Genomic DNA, 24,103 nt, shown 5'->3' on the forward strand with positions numbered 1-24,103 from the left:
TTAAACTTAAATAAATCAGATGCAGAAAAATAAGATTTAGATAGAAGATAATCTTTAATTAATAGATGGTTGATTGTCAACTTGAAGAAGAGGGATGGAGGGGCGGCTCAAGCCTTCATTTCATGCCGTTTTCTTCAAAGTAATCATCTATTTATGAACCTATTGCCGCCATTTCAAACCATAACAGAATTTACCAAACTTGTTCAGCATCTGAAGGCTGCTGCCAGGGTGGGAACTTGAGAGATGGACCAAAACATGAACATGATCGTTGCCAGAAGAATGGCCTCTGTAGCCAACCATCTCATGCCTGCTCACCAAATTAGTCCTAGCCATCCTGCCTTGCTTGGTGCTATAGCTCCGTCTAATTGCAGTTCTCCACTGGATGACAGCTACCGCAGGACTCACGGTGAAGTCCCTAGCCATCCACCAGTTTGGAAAACTGTGTCCTTGGATGAATCTGTCAAGGAGTTTGCGGATATTATATACGAAAAAGCTGCTGGAGAGGGTATTGCTAAGGTTAGTAGCGGAACTTTCACTTAATTTTTCACGTATTGCAGCCAGGTAGTAATATCCTGGCTGCACATAAGCTCGAAGGAGCTAGAAATATGCTCAACATCCCTGTTATTAATCTTTTGAGACAATGATAACTTCATATGAAATTGATCACAAAATTTATCGTATTGGCACAAAGAATTGTTTTTCGAGAATGGATGGTATGAGATAAATTTTTCTTTCATGCCAAGTGCAAATATTTCTCGTCATCAGTTACTGTGGAGTATAATTTGCAGTTTAATTTCTCTGAGGGAGCTACACCTGGGGGATCTGTTTTGATTCTTTCTTTTCTCTTATCTTTCTGCATAGATAACAATCAACCGACCAGAGAGAAGAAATGCTTTCAGACCTCAGACGGTCAAGGAACTCATGCGGGCATTTAATGATGCTAGGGATGATATTTCTGTAGGAGTGATCATCTTCACTGGGAAGGTGATACTGCTCTCATGAACAACATATTTTGTATGAATTTATCTGCGATTTTCATAAAAACGTGGCAGAGATATTTATTCAGGCCTACCTATTAATTTGACATGCGAAACGGGCTACCTTGATCATATTCTGTTGTAGGGCACTGAGGCATTTTGCAGTGGTGGTGATCAATCCTTTAGAGGTAAAAATGGCTATGCAGATTATGACAATTTTGGTCGGCTCAATGTTTTGGATTTACAGGTAAATATTTGAAAAGATGGTATAACTCTGCATTTTCGATTTGTTACTTGACCATTTGGCATTGACTAGGTAATCTAGAGGTGGCAAAATGGGCGGGATGGGCGGGATTTGCTTGGGTTTGAGATAGAACCGAGTCATATGGGTTTGGGCCCAACCTTACCCATATGTGTTTTGGGACTAACTTGGGCGGGATCATTTTGGGATGGGTTTAGATTGATCCCGCGCAATACCCAAATCCATTTTCTACATATTTTTTTTCCTTTAATTCATTTTTTATTTTTATATAATTTTTATATTTTTGATTTATTAAATTTCTTTTAGTTTTATTAAATAAACATGCAAGTGCTTTATACTCAAGATTCCCACCAAAAATTGGATTAACAAATAAAGGAAAAGATAGATATACAGTCATATTCCAACATATATCAAGATGGCCAAGGTCCTTAGGATGTTGAATATTTATCCTTATCATTGTCCAAGGATGACAGGTCTAAACTAACTGAAATGCTGGAAATTCTTGTGGATAATGACTAGGAAGACTACTAGATTATATTCGCTGGTATGACTATAAAAATTGTTAAAGATAATTTTTGAATCTAAGATTCCGTTTGGATTGACTTTTTTTTCAAAAAATAAGTTTTTCAAATACAATGTTACAGTAATATACAATAACTCAAGAAACATCCCATCCATATTAATATATCAAATATTTTAAAAAAATTTTATAGTAAAAATTTTTCATATACACTGCTACAATAAAATATTTCAAAAACACCTACCAAAAACAGCTAATCCAAACGGAGCCCTTGCCATTTGAGCCCAATGGGTACCCAAGTATTTCCCATCCTTTCCCATTCATTAATGGGTATAGTTGGGATGTGTCCCAACTTAAACCCAATACCAAATTATAATACCCATCCCGTCCAAAGTTCCTTTGGGCATGGGTAGCCCATTGGGACTTGGGACAAATTGACAGCTCTAAGGTAATCCCAGTTTTAAGACATAATCTGAAAAGAACTTGTGAGAACGGCACTGCCCTGTTAGAATGCAGTATGCAACTTACCAGTAATTTCTCTGCCTGACTGCAACAATTGATTTTTGTTATACAGGTCCAGATTAGACGTCTGCCAAAACCAGTGATTGCAATGGTAGGCCTTGCAAAAAACTTTCTCCAAATTTCAACAGCACTCCAAAATTCATAGTTTTATAGCTCTTTTCTTGAATATTTATGATTCTCTTCTAAAAACAGGTTGCTGGTTATGCTGTTGGGGGAGGACACGTGCTGCATATGGTCTGTGATCTAACAATTGCAGCCAATAATGCTGTTTTTGGTCAGACGGGTCCAAAGGTGCCTTTTTATGTTCCATCTTTGCGACCTGTACATTGAACTTTTGGAACTCATTACTTCTTGTCCATGCAAGTTCTCCCTTTCAGGTTTTATCTCCTTCAAGTTAGTAGGGATCATTTAATTCTTGAATACAAATTGCAGGTTGGAAGCTTTGACGCTGGTTATGGAGCCTCCATAATGTCTCGCTTGGTAAATTTTTCAAGCTCAATGCATCTCTTTATCCGTAGAAACCTACAAAGTTTTCGAGTTAAAAAATCGCTTGCAGGAAAATCTAGCCAAAGATTTGCATGATTTTGCTAGCAACATCTAACTAATACTTACACTAATTAACTTAAATTGTACGCTATACATTAGATTGGCCCAAAACGAGCGCGTGAAATGTGGTATCTGTCAAAGTTCTACACAGCTTCAGAAGCAGAGAAAATGGGGCTTGTAAACATGGTCGTCCCAGTAAGTTCCTTTCCAGGCCATCAAACTTTTTCATCCTTTAGATTTCCATTCATATTCAGATGGCCATCCTATTTCTGGCTTCTATATCCCTGAACTATTTGAATCACATTTTCTAGCTGGAGAAGCTGGAACAAGAAACAGTCAAATGGTGCAGAGAGATGCTAAGAAACAGTCCAACTGCTATTCGGTTATGCAAATCAGCCATCAATGCGGCTGATGATGGCCATGCTGGACTTCAGGTATTCACAGCTCAAGCAATTCTTGCAACAAAAAGCCAAATTTCCATTAAAATCCTATAACACACTCCAACAACAGTGCTTCATACATTTTGGACATTGACTATCTGCTTCATATTTGTCATTCAGGCACTTGCAGGAGATGCAACACTCATGTTTTATGGAACTGAGGAAGGCAATGAGGGGAGATCGTCATATTTGCAGCACAAAAAACCGGATTTCTCGAAATTTCCTAGGCTTCCTTGATATTGTGCACCTCTAGCACAGTTCTTTTTTTCTGTGATTTACGGCATTTTGATTTGTCTGCCTTGTTACAAGGTTCACATTTTCGTATTTCAAACTGTTCAACGTGCATGTTATCACTCCGTCCGCTGGCTGCAGAGATTTAGTGGCTTTCCATGTTCTCAAGGACAGAAACAAAATCATTTTGTAGTTGAGAGTCAATAAAGCTGATCATGTTCCTACTTGTATTGAAATGTGAAGGAATGAACAGTCCATTTGATATATACTTCCAACTTTCAATGACTATAATACACAGAACTAGAATAAGCAAACTGGCATGCAGGATAATTAGAGATCCTAATAACCTGAAACCACTATTGGCCAAGAAATTCAAAAACAAAAAGAAAGAGCACATTAACATTGTGACCACAACTTAAAAAAAAAAAAAAAAAAAAAAAGACATGGACTTCTCTCCTTGCAATGTCTCCATCTGGGCTTTTAGTAACATCCACCTCCTAAAGGAAGTACATATGTGATATTGATGAGTTGCTAGGTTAGGAGACAACTACATATATTTGTCCAACTAACCAAATGTTCATCTAGGGTATTTATATATGATTAGTTGACGGAATCTTAAAAGAAAAAAAAAACCACGTATTAGCAGGTGTAGTGATAATCTAGAGGTGCTGGAGGGAGGTTGTTTGCACCTGATGCATCTTCTCCAAAAAGAAATACTTGCTTACTTTTCTCAGTTAAAACTCTGTTTTCTCATCATATAACCCAACTCGGACATCAGAAAGACACCATTCGCTGTTGGACCAAGAAATCTAACGAACCCTCAGTTTGCTGCATAAATTATTAAAATGATAACTTTGGAAATTTTGTCATTTTTCTTACTTTGTCATTTCACTTTTGATTAAGGTTTTGTTGTCTGTTCTCTGTACTTTTCGATCAAAAATTTCTATTCTTGGAAAGTCTGTTCATCAATCTGAAATATCTTGAACAAACGTTATATATTGAGCATTTAGCTTGAGATTATACAAATTGATGAACAGCTTGATAAGTTGATGGGTTGAATAACAATAATATGTACGGGTTTTGCACAACATATTTTGCTTTCTTTGAAAATTATTACGGTATATCATCTAGCTAATTGATTTGCATTGAGAAAACATGGCCATCTGCAGATCCACCCATTGTAGAATTTTTGATAAATTCATTTTCTCTGTCTTTATCTTAATAAAAGACTTAAAAACTTGTTTACTTGTTCTGAAGAATCTCTCTCTTTTCTTTTCTTTTCTTTTTTTTTTGTCTTTTTTGGTTTGCGTGGGGGGTATATTTGATCCATCCAAAAGCTGTCTCGATCGATTGAAAGCTACCGAGTTTAAACAATATTACCTGAGAAGCTAATCGTACTACTTCTTGGATAAAATAAATTAGCATTCATCGGCCTTATTTTTTTTTTTTTATGAATGCTTAATTGTTTAATGGTGTTTTTTATGATCAACGATCTAACATTCAACTTTGTTTCCCTCTCTTTCTGCTGATACCATCAAGAAACCTGCCAAAAACACACATCTTATTCGGCCAAATGTTCATTGAAAGGTGTTAAAGAAAAACCCTAAATACTTGCACAGTTTTCTAGCTTTTATGACTAACAAATGGGATTTACGAATGAGTATAAGATCATGGATGGGACCAATACCAGTAGCCATGATCAAGAGAGCAACCATGAAGATTAGTTGAAAGCAAGAGCCTTTTTTTCATCATTTTCAGCTTTTTAGTTTGTACAGCTAGTTAATATCTTTCACTTGGAGTGGTGAAGACACTAAATATGTCCTGATATTTACATAGATGGAGACGAGACGGTGTGGTATTTATTACTCGTTAATGAATTATTGACTCTAGTAACGTCTTGGAGTACTTGACAAAGGAAAGTAGTAAAATTATGTAGAGGACACATATATCTGCCTAAGAATATCTCTAGAATGGTTCCAACTTGTAATTAGTGTGGATTTATAGACACAATGGCTCGATTTACTAATTGACTGGTTTAAACTTGGCAGGCAATTCTAAGTTGGGATTCTCGGTATCATTATCGGATGCCAATTCCAGTGACAATCCCACTTAATTATCACCTGAAAGTAAAAGAAACTTGAGTTAAACCAAATCAATTTAAATTATTAAAAAATTAAAGAACACATGATAACTTAAATAAACAGAACACTTGACATAAATATAAAAGTGGCGCTGATTTACTACTAGAAAGTAGCACTGAGAATCTCATGGGGGCAATTCTCGACACCTAATGGTTGTAGCGAATCTTACTTGTGCACATATTTACTTCTATTCACCAAGAAATTGTACGGTGCAGACACCAATCAAAAAAAAAAAAAAAAAAAAAAGCAAAAATTCTTTTCTGACTATTATTATCATAAGGCATCTTCTAGATAAAAATTTCTCAACAATGTTGTCTTCTCATGGCGATGAATTTTTAGTTTCCTGTGTACCCGCTTGAAGTTTTAGTTCCCACGCCTTGGCAAAATCCATTTACACATTTGATATTTTCTGGACAGTGTATATGTTTTCCGAGACAATCTCTGTCAGATTTACACTTAATTTTTTCGTCCGCCTTCGAGTCTGCACTTACCATCAAGAAACCTGCAGCCAAAACAATTACTATAAAGTTTTTGTTGAAAGGGGTCAAACAGAAAAAACCTTGATATGCAATTTTAAGGCATTTTATAATTTGCTAGCTGATAGGATCCAGGAAATAAGTACAAGCCTAAATATAATTAAAAAGGTACAAGCCAATGCAAAATAAGATCAGGAATTGGACCATTACTACTAGGCATGATCAAGAGAGCAACGTACCACGAAAATCAATTGAAACCATGAAGCCTTTTTCATCATTTTCAGCTAAATTAGACAATTAAAATCACAGTACAATTTTTACGGTTTACTCCTTGAGTGATCACATTAAGCATTTCCTGTGATTTATATGGAGATAAGAGAATTCGATTTGGTTATGAATGTTAAAATAGTAAATGGATTGTTGAATTGAAAAAGTGTCGGATTAATTAAATACAGGACACGAATAATAATACATGGATATATCCACATTAATAAAATGTACTTAGTAACTCAGGTCTAAATTAAATGTATTACTAAATTAGTAACTCATTTTCTGACTCATGGGTGGTTTACTCGCGGATACATCGCAAAACCGTTTTTTAAGTTCGCCTAAGATGCACAAGTTGAAGTTGGACGCCGTGTACGAAAATTTTAAGCTCATGGTTCACATAATTCTCATGATTTGTTCACATAAATCTCATGATTTTTTTTTTTGCTCAACACATCAGAGAAACGAAAATAGTATCACAAAGTTTAGAGTGAAAAAGATGAGGAAAGAAGTTTACTTCAGGTTGACAAGCCTATTTCTTCGCAACGGATCTTCTGTCTCACACTTTTGTCCCATTTTTTGTCTCACACTTTGTGCCAGTTTTTATCCCACTTTGTGCCACTTTTTATAGTTATTGGATCTTAAGGAAACAAAAAAGAACTAAAACATGATGTTTATGAAGGAGAAATAGCAATATAATAAAAAGTGGGATAGAGAACGACACAAAGTATGGGACAGAAGATCCGTTGCGCTATTTCTTTGGTGGGTTGTTTAAAACAAATACAATTCCAACTGTTTCAATTGTTGGGCAAAAAATTAACCGAAAATACTCAGTCCCTTGATTCCACCATTGAGATCCTTGATTGGACTCCTATCATTTCCTCCTTTTTGCTCATAAAAGTTCAGAGTCTCCCTTAAACCAACTTAACCAAAAAATATCATGATTCATTTCCAAAATAGTGTGTTATTTTTCTCATCTGATAGGTACACTGTGCACTGGTATTCATTTGTGTTTTTCTTTTTGACAACCATAAAGAATGGTAAACATCTGGTATCCTATGTGTTAATTATCTTTACTTCCGTTTTCCATCCATCCATAAATGCCAGGTTGGAATTTGATTTGAGGAGGAAATAGATTCAATCCGAAAGAGGAAATTAAGGCTGAAAAATCCTTAAGAAGAAATCTGATAATCAATAGACATGATGAGTAACTTTGGATAGTGGAAACATAATATTGAAGAACAAACTTCAGTTGCTACTACGCAGCATACACATAGACTGATTAAAAAAGTGTCAAATTAGGAATTCAATCGACGTCTTCATTCACTCGATCATAACAATCCTTTGAGAGGTTCCCATTTGAGATTTTTCCCGAACTGGCAACCACGGACGCACCAAGTGCTGTAGCAGAGACAGAATTTGCATGTCCCACATACTGGTAAACAGTCAGCATCAACTTCACATCTTGGAAGAGGAGGCTTTCCTTCTGCTCTAATCACCTCATTTGATAGTAGTATCCCTGTTAACATCAATATCACGCAGGAAAAAAAAACATATTAAAATTGGAAATGCAATATTATTTAAGAAGAAGAAAAGGGCATTGCCTTCAGCATATAATATAGCTAGAAATGGACCAAATGGTTCAGGAATCAACCGGAAGCAAGAATTGCAAGAGTTAAGAAAGAAATGAGCCGCATTGAAGGTCCCTTCATGTATTCCGATTTTTAAAGGATGTGGGAAACGAAAAAGACACGAAGAATAATGGACTTGCTTCCAATTTATAATGTCGTGCTGAGTTATTGATGACAAGCGTAAGCGTGTACGTATACAAACAAACCTCTGTTGGAGATTTAAATTATAGTAGACAAGTCCCTAGTCCATATCTATATAAATTATAGAAGGGTTTTTTAGGTAGTAGCCTTTCTAGACCTCCAAACTCTAAATTCCTTTTTTTGTAGATTTTTTTTATTTATTTTAATTCCTAAAATGTAATGAGTTAATTTCAACGTCTTGATTGTAGAGTATATTTTCATCATTTCAAAATTTAAATTGTTTCAAATCCTAACAACTTGAATTCTTTTTCTGGTCCACTATTGTGACTTTTTTTTTTTCTTCATCTCCATTATCCACTTTAGTTTCTACATGTCTTATATGTGTTTTTTTATTATGAGATTATCTAGAGAAAGGTTTTACATATTATCATCTGTATCTCTATACATCTATAAATTCTTCACGCAGTTTTTATTCTAGACCTTTCCAAAAATTTTGTAAAATTCCCTTTTTTCAAAAATACACAATATAAAAATAAAAAAAATGTATAGAAATTTACAATCTAAAGACCTAAGAAGCACCTGAAATAATAAAAATTAAAATGAAACAATATTTAAATCAGTACTAAAATTCCCTTTTTTCAAATATACACAATATAAAAATAAAAAAATGTTTAGAAATTTACAATCTAAAGACCTAAGAAGTACGTGAAATAATAAAAATTAAAATGAAACAACAGTCAAATCAATATGGTTGAAAATAACTTATCCAATTATTAGGTTTGAAATGGCTAATAAATTTAGTAAATGGAACAACAACTATACAATTTTTTGATTTTGCTATCCAAATTAAGTAACATATGCAATTCGTATCCAAAATAAAAATATAAAAATGTAGTCAACTAGTGGTCTAAATTTGGTTGCACAAAAAATAGATGAACCTTTTGTTATTTTTATATAGAAAGGTTATTCGTGATAGAGAATAGTAAACCAAAAAAGAGTTTTTACTAAAAGAAGAACATAATTCTTATTCTTACGTCAAGTGAAATTCCAATACAAGATTATAAAAAGTACTTTTTTCTTTAAAATTTGCGACGAATGTGAAGTTTATACATGTAATTAGTTGTGATAAATTTAAATTTTATACATGGCACAAGTTTTTTTTATGAAAATTAAACTATAAAAATACTATTATCGATTTTTTATGTAAAGTGCATGCTTCAATTTGTCATTTTACTCTATAGCCTGATTAAGAACTTTACTCACCTTTATTCACTAATGTTCTACCACTTAAGTTATATATAGTTTAAGTATTAGATTATTGGTTTACAAAATATGAGGCCATGTTGAAAATTGTAAATTCATGTACTACCTACTATTTTCAGGCCAAAACAAATAGAGATTTTGGAATTTTATATAAAATAGAGCCTTGGTAATTATTTTTTGCGGCCATCTAACACAACAACTAAATATTATGATATTCTTAAGTGATAGACACGAACAATAGTTGTGACGAAAATCAAGAAGTTTAGCCATCTTTTAGTTTATGTCTATCGCTTAAGTGGTATATTGCTTAGAATATAATTATTCTTGTTTTTTTATTCTTCTTGAAAGAATCCGACACTGTATGGATTTTATACCAAATGCAATGGATATGATGATTAAGAAATAAATTAACATTTTGGCAAATACTTTTCGAATTTTCTAAATATTGGACATAATGGTTGTGAAATGAATTGGCATTTAGATCTATTACAATTTAATGTGAAATATTTTCTGTGTTATGAAACAAAAAAAAAAATTTCTGTAATGCATGTTTGTACTAGGTAGATAGCAGCTAAATTTTGTTTTTAATTTTAAGCAAAATAGGATTGGAATTTATGAAGCGAAAAGGTCGAATGAATAACTAAAAGTTATTCAAATATTTCATAGATTAAGTTATTGTTTATTAAATTTCTATATTTTATTTATTTTCATATCTGTTTATTTATTTTTTTTATAACATTCTTTATAACTGTGCGTAACACGGGTTTTTAGACTAGTATGACTAATTTGTATGATTGTGTCTGCGATGCTAACTAGCATTCTAGACTACTACTAGTTTATTTGTGCTTCATGCGATGCATGAGGGTGCCCAGTTTTTTGTAAAGTTGTCAGTTGTGTGTGTGGAGTTAAGAGTGGGTGTGTGCGAATTTGATGATGAAAGAGTGGTAATTCAGGATAAGTAGGCACACTATTTTGTAGCAGTCTGTACATTACCAAAAATTGGTCATTATAGGATAGAAAGCTCATACAAAGAGCTGTAGACAAAAGCACTATTTACATTAAAAAAAATAGGTGGTTGCATGGTAGAAATCAACAGCTATTGCAAAACTATAGATGACAAACAAATCTATTTAACTAAATTTACCCATACTCGACTATGAATAGATAGATATGGGTATCTTAAATTTTTGCATATGAGTATAAAATGAGTTACCCAATAATACCCATTTAATTTTATTGGATAACTCATCAAATCCAATTAAATCATTTAGAATTGTCTTCTCCCAAACCTCATCTCTTTCTCCACCCATTTTTTTTTTCAGATTCTTCATTTTGTCAGGATGTTAACTACTTTTGTTTCATTATTATTATTAGAGCGAATTGCGTGAAATGTCACTAAACTATTTCAAAGTGCCGGTTCTGGTCACTAAACTTTTTTATTAGCGCGAAATGTCACTAAACTAATAAATCTATACCGTTTTGGTCACTCCGTCTATTTGTGCCGTTAGGAGAGACGGAAATCAACTTTTTGAGGGGTAATTTCGTCTACACAATAGTTAAAAAATTTATGCCCTCATTCTTCTTCACCCACAACCATCCATCACCTACATTGCCACCCACCGCCATCACCTCCACCTCCACTCTCCTTCCTTTCCCTTTTTCTTTCTTCTTCCTCCTCCTCCCTCTTTCACCATTTGTAACAAAGAACACCCTTTATCATTACTTACCTTTCCCAACCGTAAATAAAGGATGAGATGGAAAGCCAGTCTTCATGGTGGGGACCTTGGCATAATCTGGAAAATGACTGCCTGGGCACTTCCATACGAGTAAACTGTGCTTCCACTAACAAAGGTCTCCTTCTCGTCTTTCCCGTGTTGACCAATGCAATAAATAAGTCCAGTTAGCATTTCACCTAACAGATTCAGGATTGACACAATTGCTGTAGAAGGTACTCCATATTCTAACAGATGCATATTTCATGTTCAAAGTTGAACTTTCCATTAGACTCTTGTGATTTTGTGCCCAAATCTGAGATGGGTTTACCAACTATTTTGGAATCTCTGAGTCTCCAAGGGTGATTATTGTCAGGATAAGCAACGGTGGCTATAATTCCAAGGGTCGTTTATGCGTCTCTCCATAGCCAATTTTTGTTATTTTTAAGATGAACCAAGATCAAGAAAAAGAAAACACATTTCCACAAGGTAAAAATGCATAAAAATAGCAGGGCGGTCAGAAGATATGTGGATAATAGAGGAAGTTTCGCTTCTGTCCACCCCCTTGTCTCGGAGTTCTAAATAGAAACCCGAAGCCAATCAAAAGGCCGGGACAAGGGGGAAAACATTAAAAATGAAGGCCAAAAAATGGCGGCGAGATCGGTGTGGCGCGCCAGAGCGAAACTGTTGCTGGCGGCCACAGCCGCGGGAGGCGGAGCCGGTGCGGCTTTGATTTTGAGCTCCGATGATCCAGCGAGCGCATTCAAGCTCTCCACCGCCGTCCCCATCCGCCTCATTCTTCAAGATCTGAGCAAATGCATCTAGGGAGCTTTTGTACTTCCGCATAGAAGCAGATTCCAAAGTTAAACTTCAAACCCACCATGTTAAACCCTTAAATAAGAAAAAGGGTTTTCTTCTTTTCTGCATAATGGGATAAAAATTATTTCCCAAGAAGCAATTAGGTTGAATAAGTTCTGGTGTATGACAAAAGGGAAAATAAAGACAAGAGGAAGGCAATCCCCTTCTCAAACGTTAAAAAGGGGAAAAAAAGGAAATGGGTCACAGCCGGTGGTGGGGATGAGAGGGACGGGGAAGATGATGTTTGGATTTGGGTTTGAGTTTGTGTTCGGGCTTGGGAGGTGTAGCCCCCTTAGCAGGCGGATAGGCTTTAGTATTAGCAGGCGTGTGCTGCGACTTCTCATCGTGCTTAGCTGCTGGGACTACCCCAGTTACGTCCAAGGGGAAATCATGGACATTGTGGTGGTGCTGAGGGTGGAAATGATTTTGTGGAAATGGGTCTTCGTCGGAAGCTGAACGCGGAGCCAATTTGGAAAATCCAGGCTCAAAGGAACCATTGATTATGTAAAAGCTTCAAGGAAAAGGCTGTGCAGACAAATTTGCCCCTCAAAAAGTTGATTTCCATCTCTCCTAACGGCACAAATAGACGGAGTGACCAAAACGGTATAGATTTACTAGTTCAGTGACATTTCGCGCTAATAAAAAAGTTTAGTGACCAGAACCGGCACTTTGAAATAGTTTAGTGACATTTCGCGCAATTCGCTCTTATTATTATTATTTGTTGATTTTATTTTATCATTTTATTTTCTCTTAGTTTGTTAACTTGCTCATTTTTTAGCATTACCAATTTATGACAAGTTTTACCCTATTTTCCTACCTTTCCAAAATGAAAATTTAAATTTACACATGAAAAAAATGCTAGGGGTTCAAAATTTTTGGATTAAATTTTTATGTTAACTTTTATAGTATTTAGTTCAAATTTTTATATTCTTATTGTTCAATTATTAAATAGTATGTAATTTTGCGACATGGAGTACGGATGAAAAAAAAATTGATAATCAGACTTATTGAACATTATAAGTAAATATTTAAAACTAATAATGAGTATAAATGGTGGTATAAATTGATAACTTAGTTTGCAAAAATGAATTTAAATGAAATTACAAAAAAATTAAAATAAATGGGTAAGCCTCCAATTGCTTCCACGTAATAAGGCAACAAAAGTAATGTAAACTCAATCTATACAATACTAACATGTTAAGGTGAAATTTCAAATTTAGCCACCTGTCTAAAGTACATTTGCACCGTTTTTAACCGAGACATGCAAGACATGCAACTTCAAAAGCTCCCAATTGCTTCCACGTAAGCTAACACCACCACCGTATTAAGGATGGCAACGGGGCGGGGTTGGGGCGGGGGAGCGTTGCCTATTAATTCCCCCCGTCCCCTGCCTCCCACTCCCCCGCCCCCGCCCCCGCCCCGCCCCGCTTCCCCCGCGGGTGCCCCTGCGGGGTTAATAAAATTTTTCCTGCGGGATTAATAAAATTTTATTATAGTTAAATTTTAATAAATAACAAGTACTAAAATATCAACACTTCATCAAGTTATTATTCATTGTAATTTTACAATTGAAACTCATAAAAACAATTAAACAAAAGTTATTTGAATACAATCCAATATGATGAAATAAATACAACTAAAATAGTCAAGTTTTCACTTTTGGTACAAATACAATCACTAATTCATTATTGTGTTTGTGCTTTTTTTTTGAGAAAAAAGTGTTATTCTATTAAGTGTAATTAGAAATTTAGTATAAATGTATTAGTAAATTTAGTATAACTAATTAATAAATTCTATTAGTAGACATGTCTAATTATTCGTATCATTGATAATATCAATTATATTACATACACTAATATACATTATATAATACATCTAACTAATAATATTATTATCATAAGTTTATAACTAATTAAATTACATATTATATATAATTATATATATATTTATATATATACACTTTTTCTTTTGCGGGGGGCGGGGCGGGGGATGGGGCGGGGGTATACTCCCCCGTCCCCCGCCCCGTTACTAAACGGGGGGAAAAAATTCCCCCCCGCCCCCGCCCCACCCCCCGCCCCGAGAGTCCCCCGCGGGGCGGGCACCCGCCCCCATTGCCATCCCTACACCGTATATGTTAAGCATGTCAATCTGTCCAACACCAAAACATAAAAGTGAAATTCCATAATTAACCACTTACTCATGGTGCCCATACGGGACCATCACTATTGCACTCATATCAGCCAACTCCCCTTTTTATACTTCTTATGATATTTACCAAAACGGCAAATTCGCCAAAAAGAAAGTGTGGTTCTTCCTGATAGTGGCGGATAACATTAATTTTTTTTCCTAAAAACAATGGCAAATGGATATGAAACCCCCGTCTTGCCCATTATAATTAAGTTTATGCACTACAACAATTACATAAAGTGATAATATTACACATCTCAAGTAATCGAAGAGCTTTTGAAGAAAACATGATCATCGTTCCACGTTTTGAATAAAGATTCTGTGAGACAAAGCTACAAATTAGAGTTACCGGCACAAAACCTTCAGCCCTATTAAACTAAACGTGGATTGTGAATGTTCATCGCCCATTCCTTTATGAGTTTTTCTAATTAACACGTTTATATTACACCCAATTTACCATGTATACACACATTAACTTTATATCTTTAAAAGTCTAACACCTGAAATACATCTTATGAGCGGCAGTCCATTCTTTCATTTCGGTCGAAGAACTATCTTCATCTACGGCAGAAATTTCCAGATATACAAAATTGAGCCTATTAATAAGTTGTTTATTTTTAATTCGCCATGCTCTGATGGTCATTCCAGATCCTCAAGACCTGCTAGCAGCATTTCGCAAATTTCAGTTCCTACAACAGTCTTCTTGTGCTTTTGCTAAGTCTCATTCGTCTTTTACCCCGATGATGTATATTGGACAATTGTTTCAATAATAATCTTTTTAACGCTTTATCCTCTCTTGCAATAATCATTATAAAGGTACCAGTTTGAATTCAGGTAACATATCCTTCCCCAAAACAAGAAAATTTTGAGATTACAACAGAAAAACTGGTTGTCATTGCGTGCATGAAGTGGCAGAGAGAGCGCTACTGAAAGGGTTCTCATTTTAGGTATCATCCATGACAAACGTATACAGTTTTGTCGGAAAAATGGGAATGGAGATGAGGAGATTATGTCTTTATTGATTAATTGTTTACAAGCCAAAGAGAGTTAACAATATGGATCAAGTATCCATTAGAATTTAAGGTGCTTCACATTGAACTGGATAGAAACTTGAACGAACTAAAACTAACTTCAATGATAAATCCCAGCAGAATGTCGCTCTTCTAAGACTGAAGCTCCATCAACCTCTGCCAGGTGCCACAAAGCAACTGGCAATAGGAGAAGAAACCATTCATTTAGCACCATGCTCGTATAGTCAGAATGACGGGTAACAAACGACTATGTATTTTGGTGCTTCACGCTCCCTGCATTCTTTCAGGTAAAGTTAAAGATGAAATCAAAGATTCGTGGAACATTTTGGTTGCTTAATTACCAGCAAGTATAGATGACGTGGTCTAAAAGAATTGCTAAGCTGCAGCAATGACTAATTTGATCTATTGAATCTATACCTATAACTTGCAAAAATGATTGATGGTTTTCATTCAAAGCCACTAGAAATTTGGCCGGAAGCATAAAACTGCAAGTGCAATGCACATGGCAAAACCAATTAGAGCAATAACAGAACTTTGAAGGCCATTCTAGAACATAATCCACATCTAACCATTAGATCCAGGTGTTTTCATCATTTTTTGCTCTACATTTGCATCAAACCGTCAAAACAGAGAAGATTATCTACAACATTGCAATATATGTGGCATCACCAAGCACAAATTCTGTGAGAATGGCCATGTCTAAGGTGAAAGACACATCTCAATTAATCTTGTTTATATAAATCATGCACATCTAAAAAGCCATACTTGCCCATGTGAGCAACAAGCACAGAGGACGCAAATCAAGTTGAATGCAACGGAATCGAATACCAGTCTAGTTGCAAGATTAAGTAAGATCACAAATTTCACAGTCTAAAGCAAGATATGTTTGCAAACTAGCATTCAGGTGTGATCAAACGGCCTTTCTCATTTCTATCATTTATTGTCGACCAAGGCAAGCTTCATGTCACATTTCCAATACCAGTCTAGTTGCAAGATTAAGTAAGATTACAAATTGCACCGTCTAAAGCAAGATTGTTGCAAACTAGCATTCAGGTGTGATTAAACAGCCTTTCTCTTTTTTATCATTTATTGCTTCAAAGCCGATGAAAATTAACACATAGATCCAACACCTCGTTATTTGGAGTATTGATTCTCAATGCTATGCTAATTGTCGAATCATAATCAGATAATTCAAGAAACCTATACACTTCTATTAAATGTTAACCTTGTACTTGATGCAAGCTACCTATCAAGTTTTAAAAAAAAAAAAAATCAAGTGACTGAAACCAAAAATATTTCCTAGAAGAAACTAATGCAGTCCGACTGAAATTTTCAGAATCAAAACCAAGTAATAATAATAATAACAAGAAGAAAAAGAAAAGATTAAACCCAAATTTGGCAAAGCAATCAGAGAACTTTGAAGGCAAAATAAGATGATTAACAATCAACATCTGAAAACTATTCAGACTATAGATACATCTCATCCCTTTGCTTTGCACAAATAAAAAACATGTAGTAATTTCTTCATACAAATAAACTGAGAGCTAGATTTTTTTTTCCTTTGGTTGCAGGGGAGTTGAACTTGAAAAAGAGTTAATTCAACCCAGAAGAATTCTTCCAAAGAAAAAGCAAATCTAGCACCATAAATACCTTATCTCGAATTTTCTTTGCAATCAAGGACTTGAAACTGCAAAGGGCTGATTGGTGCACTAAGTTATAATCTCTCATTTAAAAATGACTAACCGATTAAGCTGGAAAAATCGAATCTTGAAGAACCTTTTAACAGAAAAATTGAAGCTTTCAAAAACTTGCTAGATTTTCCAAGTGATTGAGAAGTGGAGCATTTGATTTCATCAGCTGTACAGACTACTGAGGCAGTGAAGTTGTCACCTGAGCGGAGTTAATAGCTCAGTGCTATTTATAGGTGATGAATTAGGTTTAGTTTGCAGGGGCTGAATTAGGTCTAGTTTTCATTGTTCGAGGAAAGGGAAACGACGTCGTTTACTTCTCTATCCTTTTTTTTTTTTTGCCCTTTTCCTTTTGTAATTGCAGATAAGATTTCCATCTCATTTCAAAAACAAAAAACGACTTTTTTTTTTTAATCTTACAAAATTACGTAAAATTATCTTTTATATCTTTGAGAGGGAATAGGTGGGAAGAAAGAAGCAGGAAGGAGAATGTAAACAATGATAAAATCACTTCCTTTTCTTGAAATTTGAAAAGTAAGCTTTCAATTCTTTATTTCATTGTGGAGGAACAAGAAAAAATCAATTATTACGGACCTTTTTCCTTTATTACAAGTATCTTTGACTTATAAAAGGCATTTTAGTACTTGATAGCATGAATTATCCCTATATTCGTCTCTGTAAATAATTTGAGGTTATTCCCAAAAAAAAAAAAAGAGGTCAAGCTTTAGCCCCCTTCACTTTCTAATAAAATTTGGGTTGCCACAATTAACAGTTGAGAAGATCCAGCAGGAGCCTAAAGTTATATATGATCCCAGTTCATCCCAAGGACTTCTTTCAATCAACCCTTCAAAGCAAAGCACACATGCATCAGATCAGAAATGTCCCAAATGATGTGCTTGGAAAGCTTCTGATATTCACGGATACGTGATAGGTGAAGAAAAGCAACCTTTTCACACTAATTCTACAAATACAAATGCTAACAGTGTAGTTAAAGACCTCACCTATTGCATTTACACAATCTAAAAACTCATTCTGAAAAGAATTGAAGGGGCAAGCAGCAAAAATTACAATTGCAACAATGATGAATGAATGAAATACTACAAGCACTACGGCCAAGAATTATGTACAGTCGAGAAAAAGGAATGTCTTCCATGCAAAGGCAACCGCGAATTAACACTCGTGGAGGTTGAAAATGGCTTGTTCCCTGTTCAAGAAATATGCTGCTAAAACTGGAAGCAGTACAACCAAAATTGCCATGAAGATGTATGTTCGGCTGGTCTTCCCTGTGTTTACTACATTCACATCTTCCAGTTTCAGAACCAAATTGCTGCTATCTTCTGGAGAAATGGAGGATTCTATTTTGTGATGATCTGCAGATGCTGTTTTAAGTGTTTCCTCCACCTGATTCAAGGGGTGAAAACGTCATGATGATCACTTGTAACAAAAATAAAAGCATCATGACTCCTGATAATTAGGGAGCGAAAAAGTGAGAAGCCAGTCCAGTGTTTATGCTTGAGAGTGGAAATAACACCAGATAATAGCTTAGCATTAGTGCAAACTGCAAACTCCCCTGTTATTGCAGCCTGATCTTCATTGACATCCTCATTGATGCATTTATGGTAGGTACTGACTGTTTATCTGATTTTACACTCTTCTAATAAAGATTTCGAAATGGAAAAATGCAAAGGTAATGCTGAAACATAATTTGATGGTAAACTTCTACTGATGGAGGTGTCTCAAAGGCTTAAATGATAACATTTTCTTCTAACTAATCCACCAACTGCAACAAGCCACTAAATGAAGCTATGAAAAGTATCTTATCTTCAAAATGTTGCTGTATCTAGACCTCTAACTACGACCATACTTCCATGTCATCTGTTTTACAAGTCTATACTTAGTTTGTGAAGAAGAAGAAGAAAGAAAGAGAGAAAAAGAAAACCTGCCTGGACGCTATAGTCTGCGAATTCTGCTGCCTTCTCATGTGAAGCTAGTGTACATGATGTAGCAGCGGTTAAGTCAACTCTGAGTGAAGGAAGCTCTTCTTCCTTCTGATCTGTGTTGCTGCATGAAGCAAAACACTCGGCCTTCTTTGCTTTCCTTAATTTCTCCTTGAGCAATTTATTTTCCTTTGCTAAATCATAGAACTGTCACCAAATCAATCATTTCAGCTTTTATAGGCTATTAGAGGTTGTGATCAAGTCACAATTTATTAAAAGTGCACAAAAATTGATCATCCTTGGTACTCACTCTTACTGAGAAGGGCATTATAGATAAGAAACAAGTAAAGAAAAACAGAAACAAAGGAAATGGAAAAGAAGACTCCAAACTAAGCACCTGTTTGTTTATGCGCTCTCTTTCCATTGCAAGTTGCATGACCATATCCATAATCACATTGGTCTTGATATTTATGTCTTTTGCACTCGCCATTTTCTCAACAGTAGCCTGATCCAGAGTTGTATCCAAGGACTCCATTCTAGTCTTCAGAAATTCAACTTCTTTATTGAGTTCTAAATTAGCTTCTGACAGCACCACACATTGCTCCTCAGCATTCTCAGTCTTGTTTTCAGCTTTGAAGACTTTTTGCTTCAACTCATCAATAAGAGTTTCCATGTCCCAAATTGCAGTATACAACATGTTTTGCTGCTCTTGACTTGCTTCTGATGAAGCCCTGGAATGCTGAAGTTGCAGTTCTAGGTCTCTCAACTGCTTCTCGATTAAGCTCACCTTTTTGCTATTAGTATCATTACTTCCTTTCAGAAAATTGAGTTCTTCAGTTAGTTCTGAGTTTGTTTCAGTTAGCTGAGTAACCTTGGCTTCTGCACTCTCAGCTCTAGCCTCAAATTCATCAATGGTTTCTCTCATGGATTCAATGATACCATCCATTTCTGCAAGTTGCACTTGACTTGTCTCATTTGTTTCCTTTTCTGCCTTCAGCTGAGATACTGATTCTCTTAAGTGCTCTTCTAGTAATTTCACTCTTTCCCTTAGAGAAGCAGCTTCAGAAGTTTCAGCAACAAGCTGTGCCCTTTTCTTACTAAGCTTTTCCATTGTATTATCTTTTGCATTTGATTGTGCAATGTAATATTGGAGTTTAGAATCTAAATTGCTTTCTCTTTGTATTGCATTATCTAAGTTGAATCGAGCAATTTGAAGCCGACCAACCATCTCCTTAGATATGCCCATAAGAACCTCTGATGTATTTTCAGCCTCCAGGAACCTACCCCAAATTACCTCCGCTGCCTCTTCCATGAACAGAGCCACTTGTTCAGTTAATTGAAGCTTTAACTTAATATCTTCTTCATTTTGCTTTATTTCTGTTAACTTCTTCTCAAGATCTAGCTCCCTAGCAAGCGATTTTTCCAACATTCTTAGAATATGTCGCCGTTCAACTGACTGCAGTTGTGGCTTCAGATATATTCCTGGAACTTCAGAGTTTTCTGATAAATCCACACCTATGTTAAAGCTCCCTGTGAAAAATAAACAGTTACAAAAAAAAAGAAGAAAAAACCATGCTTCTTAATTCTGTAATCAATGGGAGATCCAACCTTGTTAAGTGACATTCTATGACTTACATTCATTTTGGTTGAAAGCTAATGATGTCATCTGCAGCTTGGCTAACTGCATTTTCATCTCAAGGATATGATCCTGCGATCTTCCCACTGATTCTTCAGTGTCATGCATTTTACTTTCCACCATGCTGGACAAATCATGTAGCTTTCCGCATGAAGTTATCTTATGACGAGCATTAATTACTACAGCATGAACACTGCCCATAAAATCATCCAGCTCTCTTACCTCAGAGTTCAAAATAGCACTCAAGATATCAAATCCCATTGCCTTCTCAATAAATTCTGGGGAGATATCATCATATTCAACAACTGATTTCACATCATTTTGCCAGGCTAAAACACGCATTAAAAGATTACCCAAATTCACCAATTTGTGAGAAGAGTATGCTAGGTCCAAATCTGCTCTACTTAAAACTTCCGTGGCATTTCTTGCTTCTTCCATACCCTGAGCATCATATGAAACCCTTTCAGGTAATTTTGCTTTTGCAGAGTCTGATTCAGCAGTTTCAAAGCTATTAGAAGCCCGATCATCCATTGAAACCCTGGAACAGGCAAAAGTTCAGGTTTAAGAATTGAAAATCAGAAGAGTTGCTGATAGGCGTGCAATCAAACAAGCCAGTACAAATCAAACTCAAGGAAATGGAGTATAACAAGGACGTAGCTATGCCAGATGAAATCAATTACACCATAAGCTGAACATTTAGTCCCATAATTATGACATCCAGATAAAATTAGTCACATCAGTACAAAATGTTGAAATAGCCAAAAAAAGGCATCAGAAGTCTTTTCAAAGTAAAACATATTCTACAGACTCTAGGAGGCTACAAAGGAAATACAAAAAAGCTACTAGACAGATAGCCATCAATATAAAGAGGGAAATACAGCCATTAAGGGTGTATATATGTCTCTCTCTGTGTGTCCAATGAATATGTCCAATAAATGTCTCTTATAATTATGAGATAACCCCATTATTAGCCACGAGTATACCATAATGAATCAATTTAAGCAATGATTATGTCTTCAAGAACTCCAAAACCTACTCTATATAGCATACACGAAACAAGCTTCAAAGCACGCATAAGGCTTGAAGTTCAATCCTAGTATTTAGCGACAAATACATTACTATGCATCTCTAGGAATCTTTGGCACTCATTTCTTTCACTCACCCAACATTTTGCAAGTCACAAGTAGGCATGAAAAGCATGAAACATTTTTGTATGATGCATCAAAGTTTCATCTTCATAATGTACACAGATCTTAAGGTGTCTCTCTTCTGGAAATGCCAATAAAATCAGAGTTAGATCGCACAAGCTAGTAGTAGTATACATTGCACATCTAACAAACTACATTTAGTCGCCCAGCCATTTGTATTTGACCTCTCATGCCAGAATTTTATCTTAAAGCAATCACAATTTCAAGCAACATTTTTTTCACGAAAACTATCAAGGTTCGCCTGAAATAGCCTTTATGGTCAGTTGACATTATTAGCTCCAGAATAGGCTTAGCTCTTTAGCTAACAATACGTATTACTTAAAAGAGAAGCATATTAGACACTTGCTTTAACCTCTTGAAATCCAAATATTTAGACATTACTTGTTCACAAGGCTATGTGCCACCGCATAACTCGAAAGGCCCAAAATAAGCAGCTTTGCCCTAGAAGCAGATATGCTGCTTTTGCATGGTCAACTCCACAACCTCACAGGTGAACATAGATTGACCCACAGGTGAACATAGATTGACCTATATGTTCATGTCCAAGATCCCCCAAATGTTGGGCACATTCATGTAAATTGAACAAATAAAATGCAGTAACTAGCTTATTCTTCAAATTTTATAATATCACCTCCAGGTCCTGCATTTATCTGTATTGCAAAGATTTTATTTGTATGTTAATTAAGGGAAAAAAGAAAGAAATAACTTTTCATTCAGTCTTCAAAGTTCAGAAGCTAACTTACAAAAGCAGCAGAAGAAACTATATAGGTCAGATTTTAGAAGCTACATTTATGTGCTATAGTTAGGCTCACTTTATAAAAATGTTCCATCACAAGTTCTCATACAATCATATACATCACATGTCAAAACTTCCAAGCATAATAGAGTTCCAGAAGACCTAAATTATGGTTCAAAACTAAAGCAATTATGAGCGTCTCTTCTTAAAGAACTTCTACTTGTTCACCCTGTTTGGCAACTATCAGAGTAATCTTTTGATATAATGCATAGCTTCCCACACCATCTTTGACAATTTCAGCTTGTAAAGAGTGCCGAAAGCGAATAAATTATATCGACATAATAAGTCCACCATTATTCTGCAGTTTCTCCACATTCAGAAAAAGAGGACTTCTTTAACTTTTAACCTTAACCTCATACAGTAGACAAACAAAAGAACCTTGATCACTCAAAAAAGAAAAGACAAAAAATACTTCCAGTCCAATATCTAACTTTTACTGGTCATGTCTTTTCACATTTCACAGGATAATGAGCTCAAAATCCAACATTAAGCCTCAAAAATCACCACATCCCACCAAAAAAATGCAGACCCACAAAATATTTCTGGTATAAAGTCACGACTTTTCTCCATTTCCACAAGAACCCAGAACAGAAAAGAGACAAAGGACTGCGAGATTCAACGGTTGACATAATATTCCTTAACATAGTGAAAATATAGGAAGCACATACCTGGTGCGGACTGCGGAGAGGAAAATGTTTGTGGGTCGCGGTCTTCTTGAATCGTTTACAGGAAATTCAACTGCTTGGGAAGTGTTATGGGCTCTGATAGTATTCCTTAAAATTAGTTACAGTTGAGCAGAATCCAACGTAAGAAACCAATTATGAGGATTGAATTGAATTGTGTGACCAGCATAGTACAAGAAAGAGCTGAGTCGAAGCTTTAAGGTGTGTCGCGGACACACCCCAATCATAACCGGACGGAGTGAGTGGTCAACACGACTGCTTGGAGGAATTCCCAGCAAAAGAAAAAAGTAAAATACACAAGATTTTCAACTCTATTCAGTAGTCACATTGTATTTGGATAGAGTATTATTTAAAATATTATTTAAAATAACTATTATAATATTTTTTGTAATTATAATGTGATATATATGAGATAAAAAAATAGTTAAAAATATAAAAAGATTGATTAAAAATGTGCTTATAATGCAAACGAAATATTATTTGAAATAATTTAGCAATCCAAACACACTCTTAATGTAGGAACGTTTAGAATATATTCATACAAATTGATGTAAAATGTTTTTTATATTGAATCAGTCATACATACTTTTCTCTTTTTTTAATAAAAAATTATTTTACTCAATAAATCTAGACTAATGACAGAAATATAAATTAGTCATACATTCTTAAACATGAAAAAAAAAAGACAAAAAAACAATTGTGATAGAGAAATCCTAAGAAATGGTTAAGAAAAGTAAATGGTATGGGTGTCTTATCCTGTGATGGCCCAACTAACGTGCAAGTTAAGTTGTATAATTAAAGAAAGTATCAAGTTGGGATCGTCATGAATAAAGGGAAAAAGGGAACAAAAGGAGAAAGTATAAACTTGAATGTTCTTTTAACCATGGGCCATTGGCCCAGTGGCCACCAGGAAGGGGGGCCATCAGGAAGGGACTTTGCAGCGAAAAAAA

General features: G+C 35.2%; 2 protein-coding genes, 2 long non-coding RNA genes and 2 other non-coding genes across 8 annotated transcripts; 1 reads left to right on the forward strand and 5 right to left on the reverse strand.

Moving 5' to 3' along the window:
* The first annotated feature begins 95 nt into the window (after positions 1–95).
* On the forward strand, positions 96–3,762 carry LOC113715367 (1,4-dihydroxy-2-naphthoyl-CoA synthase, peroxisomal). Its single transcript, XM_027239549.2, has 9 exons — positions 96–516; positions 862–984; positions 1,123–1,224; positions 2,334–2,372; positions 2,474–2,572; positions 2,714–2,761; positions 2,927–3,022; positions 3,139–3,261; positions 3,388–3,762. Exons 1-9 carry the CDS (start codon positions 244–246, stop codon positions 3,502–3,504), a joined length of 1,020 nt encoding a protein of 339 aa, XP_027095350.2. The 5' UTR covers positions 96–243; the 3' UTR covers positions 3,505–3,762.
* Positions 3,763–7,554: 3,792 nt separating this feature from the next.
* LOC140020964 (uncharacterized) lies at positions 7,555–8,115 on the reverse strand. Its single transcript, XR_011824920.1, has 2 exons — positions 8,037–8,115; positions 7,555–7,901 (listed from the first exon to the last, which is right to left on the reverse strand). It is a non-coding gene; the product is annotated as an uncharacterized lncRNA (long non-coding RNA).
* A 7,052-nt stretch (positions 8,116–15,167) lies between these two features.
* On the reverse strand, positions 15,168–17,199 carry LOC113715360 (uncharacterized). Its single transcript, XR_003453950.2, has 2 exons — positions 16,856–17,199; positions 15,168–15,478 (listed from the first exon to the last, which is right to left on the reverse strand). It is a non-coding gene; the product is annotated as an uncharacterized lncRNA (long non-coding RNA).
* On the reverse strand, positions 15,725–15,807 carry LOC140026311 (small nucleolar RNA R160). The gene has a single exon (XR_011830256.1). It is a non-coding gene; the product is annotated as a small nucleolar RNA R160 (small nucleolar RNA).
* Positions 16,608–16,698, reverse strand: LOC113717455 (small nucleolar RNA R160). The gene has a single exon (XR_003454384.2). It is a non-coding gene; the product is annotated as a small nucleolar RNA R160 (small nucleolar RNA).
* A 573-nt stretch (positions 17,200–17,772) lies between the features above and the next one.
* LOC113715546 (WPP domain-interacting tail-anchored protein 2) lies at positions 17,773–23,524 on the reverse strand. 3 transcript variants are annotated; one of them, XM_072072931.1, is made up of 6 exons: positions 23,139–23,496; positions 20,820–21,004; positions 20,466–20,744; positions 19,228–20,360; positions 18,837–19,037; positions 17,773–18,294 (listed from the first exon to the last, which is right to left on the reverse strand). In XM_072072931.1, exons 2-6 carry the CDS (start codon positions 20,995–20,997, stop codon positions 18,064–18,066), a joined length of 2,022 nt encoding a protein of 673 aa, XP_071929032.1. In that variant the 5' UTR covers positions 20,998–21,004; positions 23,139–23,496; the 3' UTR covers positions 17,773–18,063. The 3 variants fall into 3 exon arrangements, with proteins under 3 accessions (XP_071929032.1, XP_027095576.2, XP_071929033.1); XM_027239775.2 differs by having other exon boundaries at positions 20,466–21,004; positions 23,139–23,493; XM_072072932.1 differs by lacking the exon at positions 17,773–18,294 and having other exon boundaries at positions 18,849–19,024; positions 20,466–21,004; positions 23,139–23,524.
* Between the last annotated feature and the right edge of the window lie 579 nt (positions 23,525–24,103).

The sequence above is a fragment of the Coffea arabica genome, chromosome 11e, assembly GCF_036785885.1.
Source record: "Coffea arabica cultivar ET-39 chromosome 11e, Coffea Arabica ET-39 HiFi, whole genome shotgun sequence".
Classification (NCBI taxonomy): domain Eukaryota; kingdom Viridiplantae; phylum Streptophyta; class Magnoliopsida; order Gentianales; family Rubiaceae; genus Coffea; species Coffea arabica.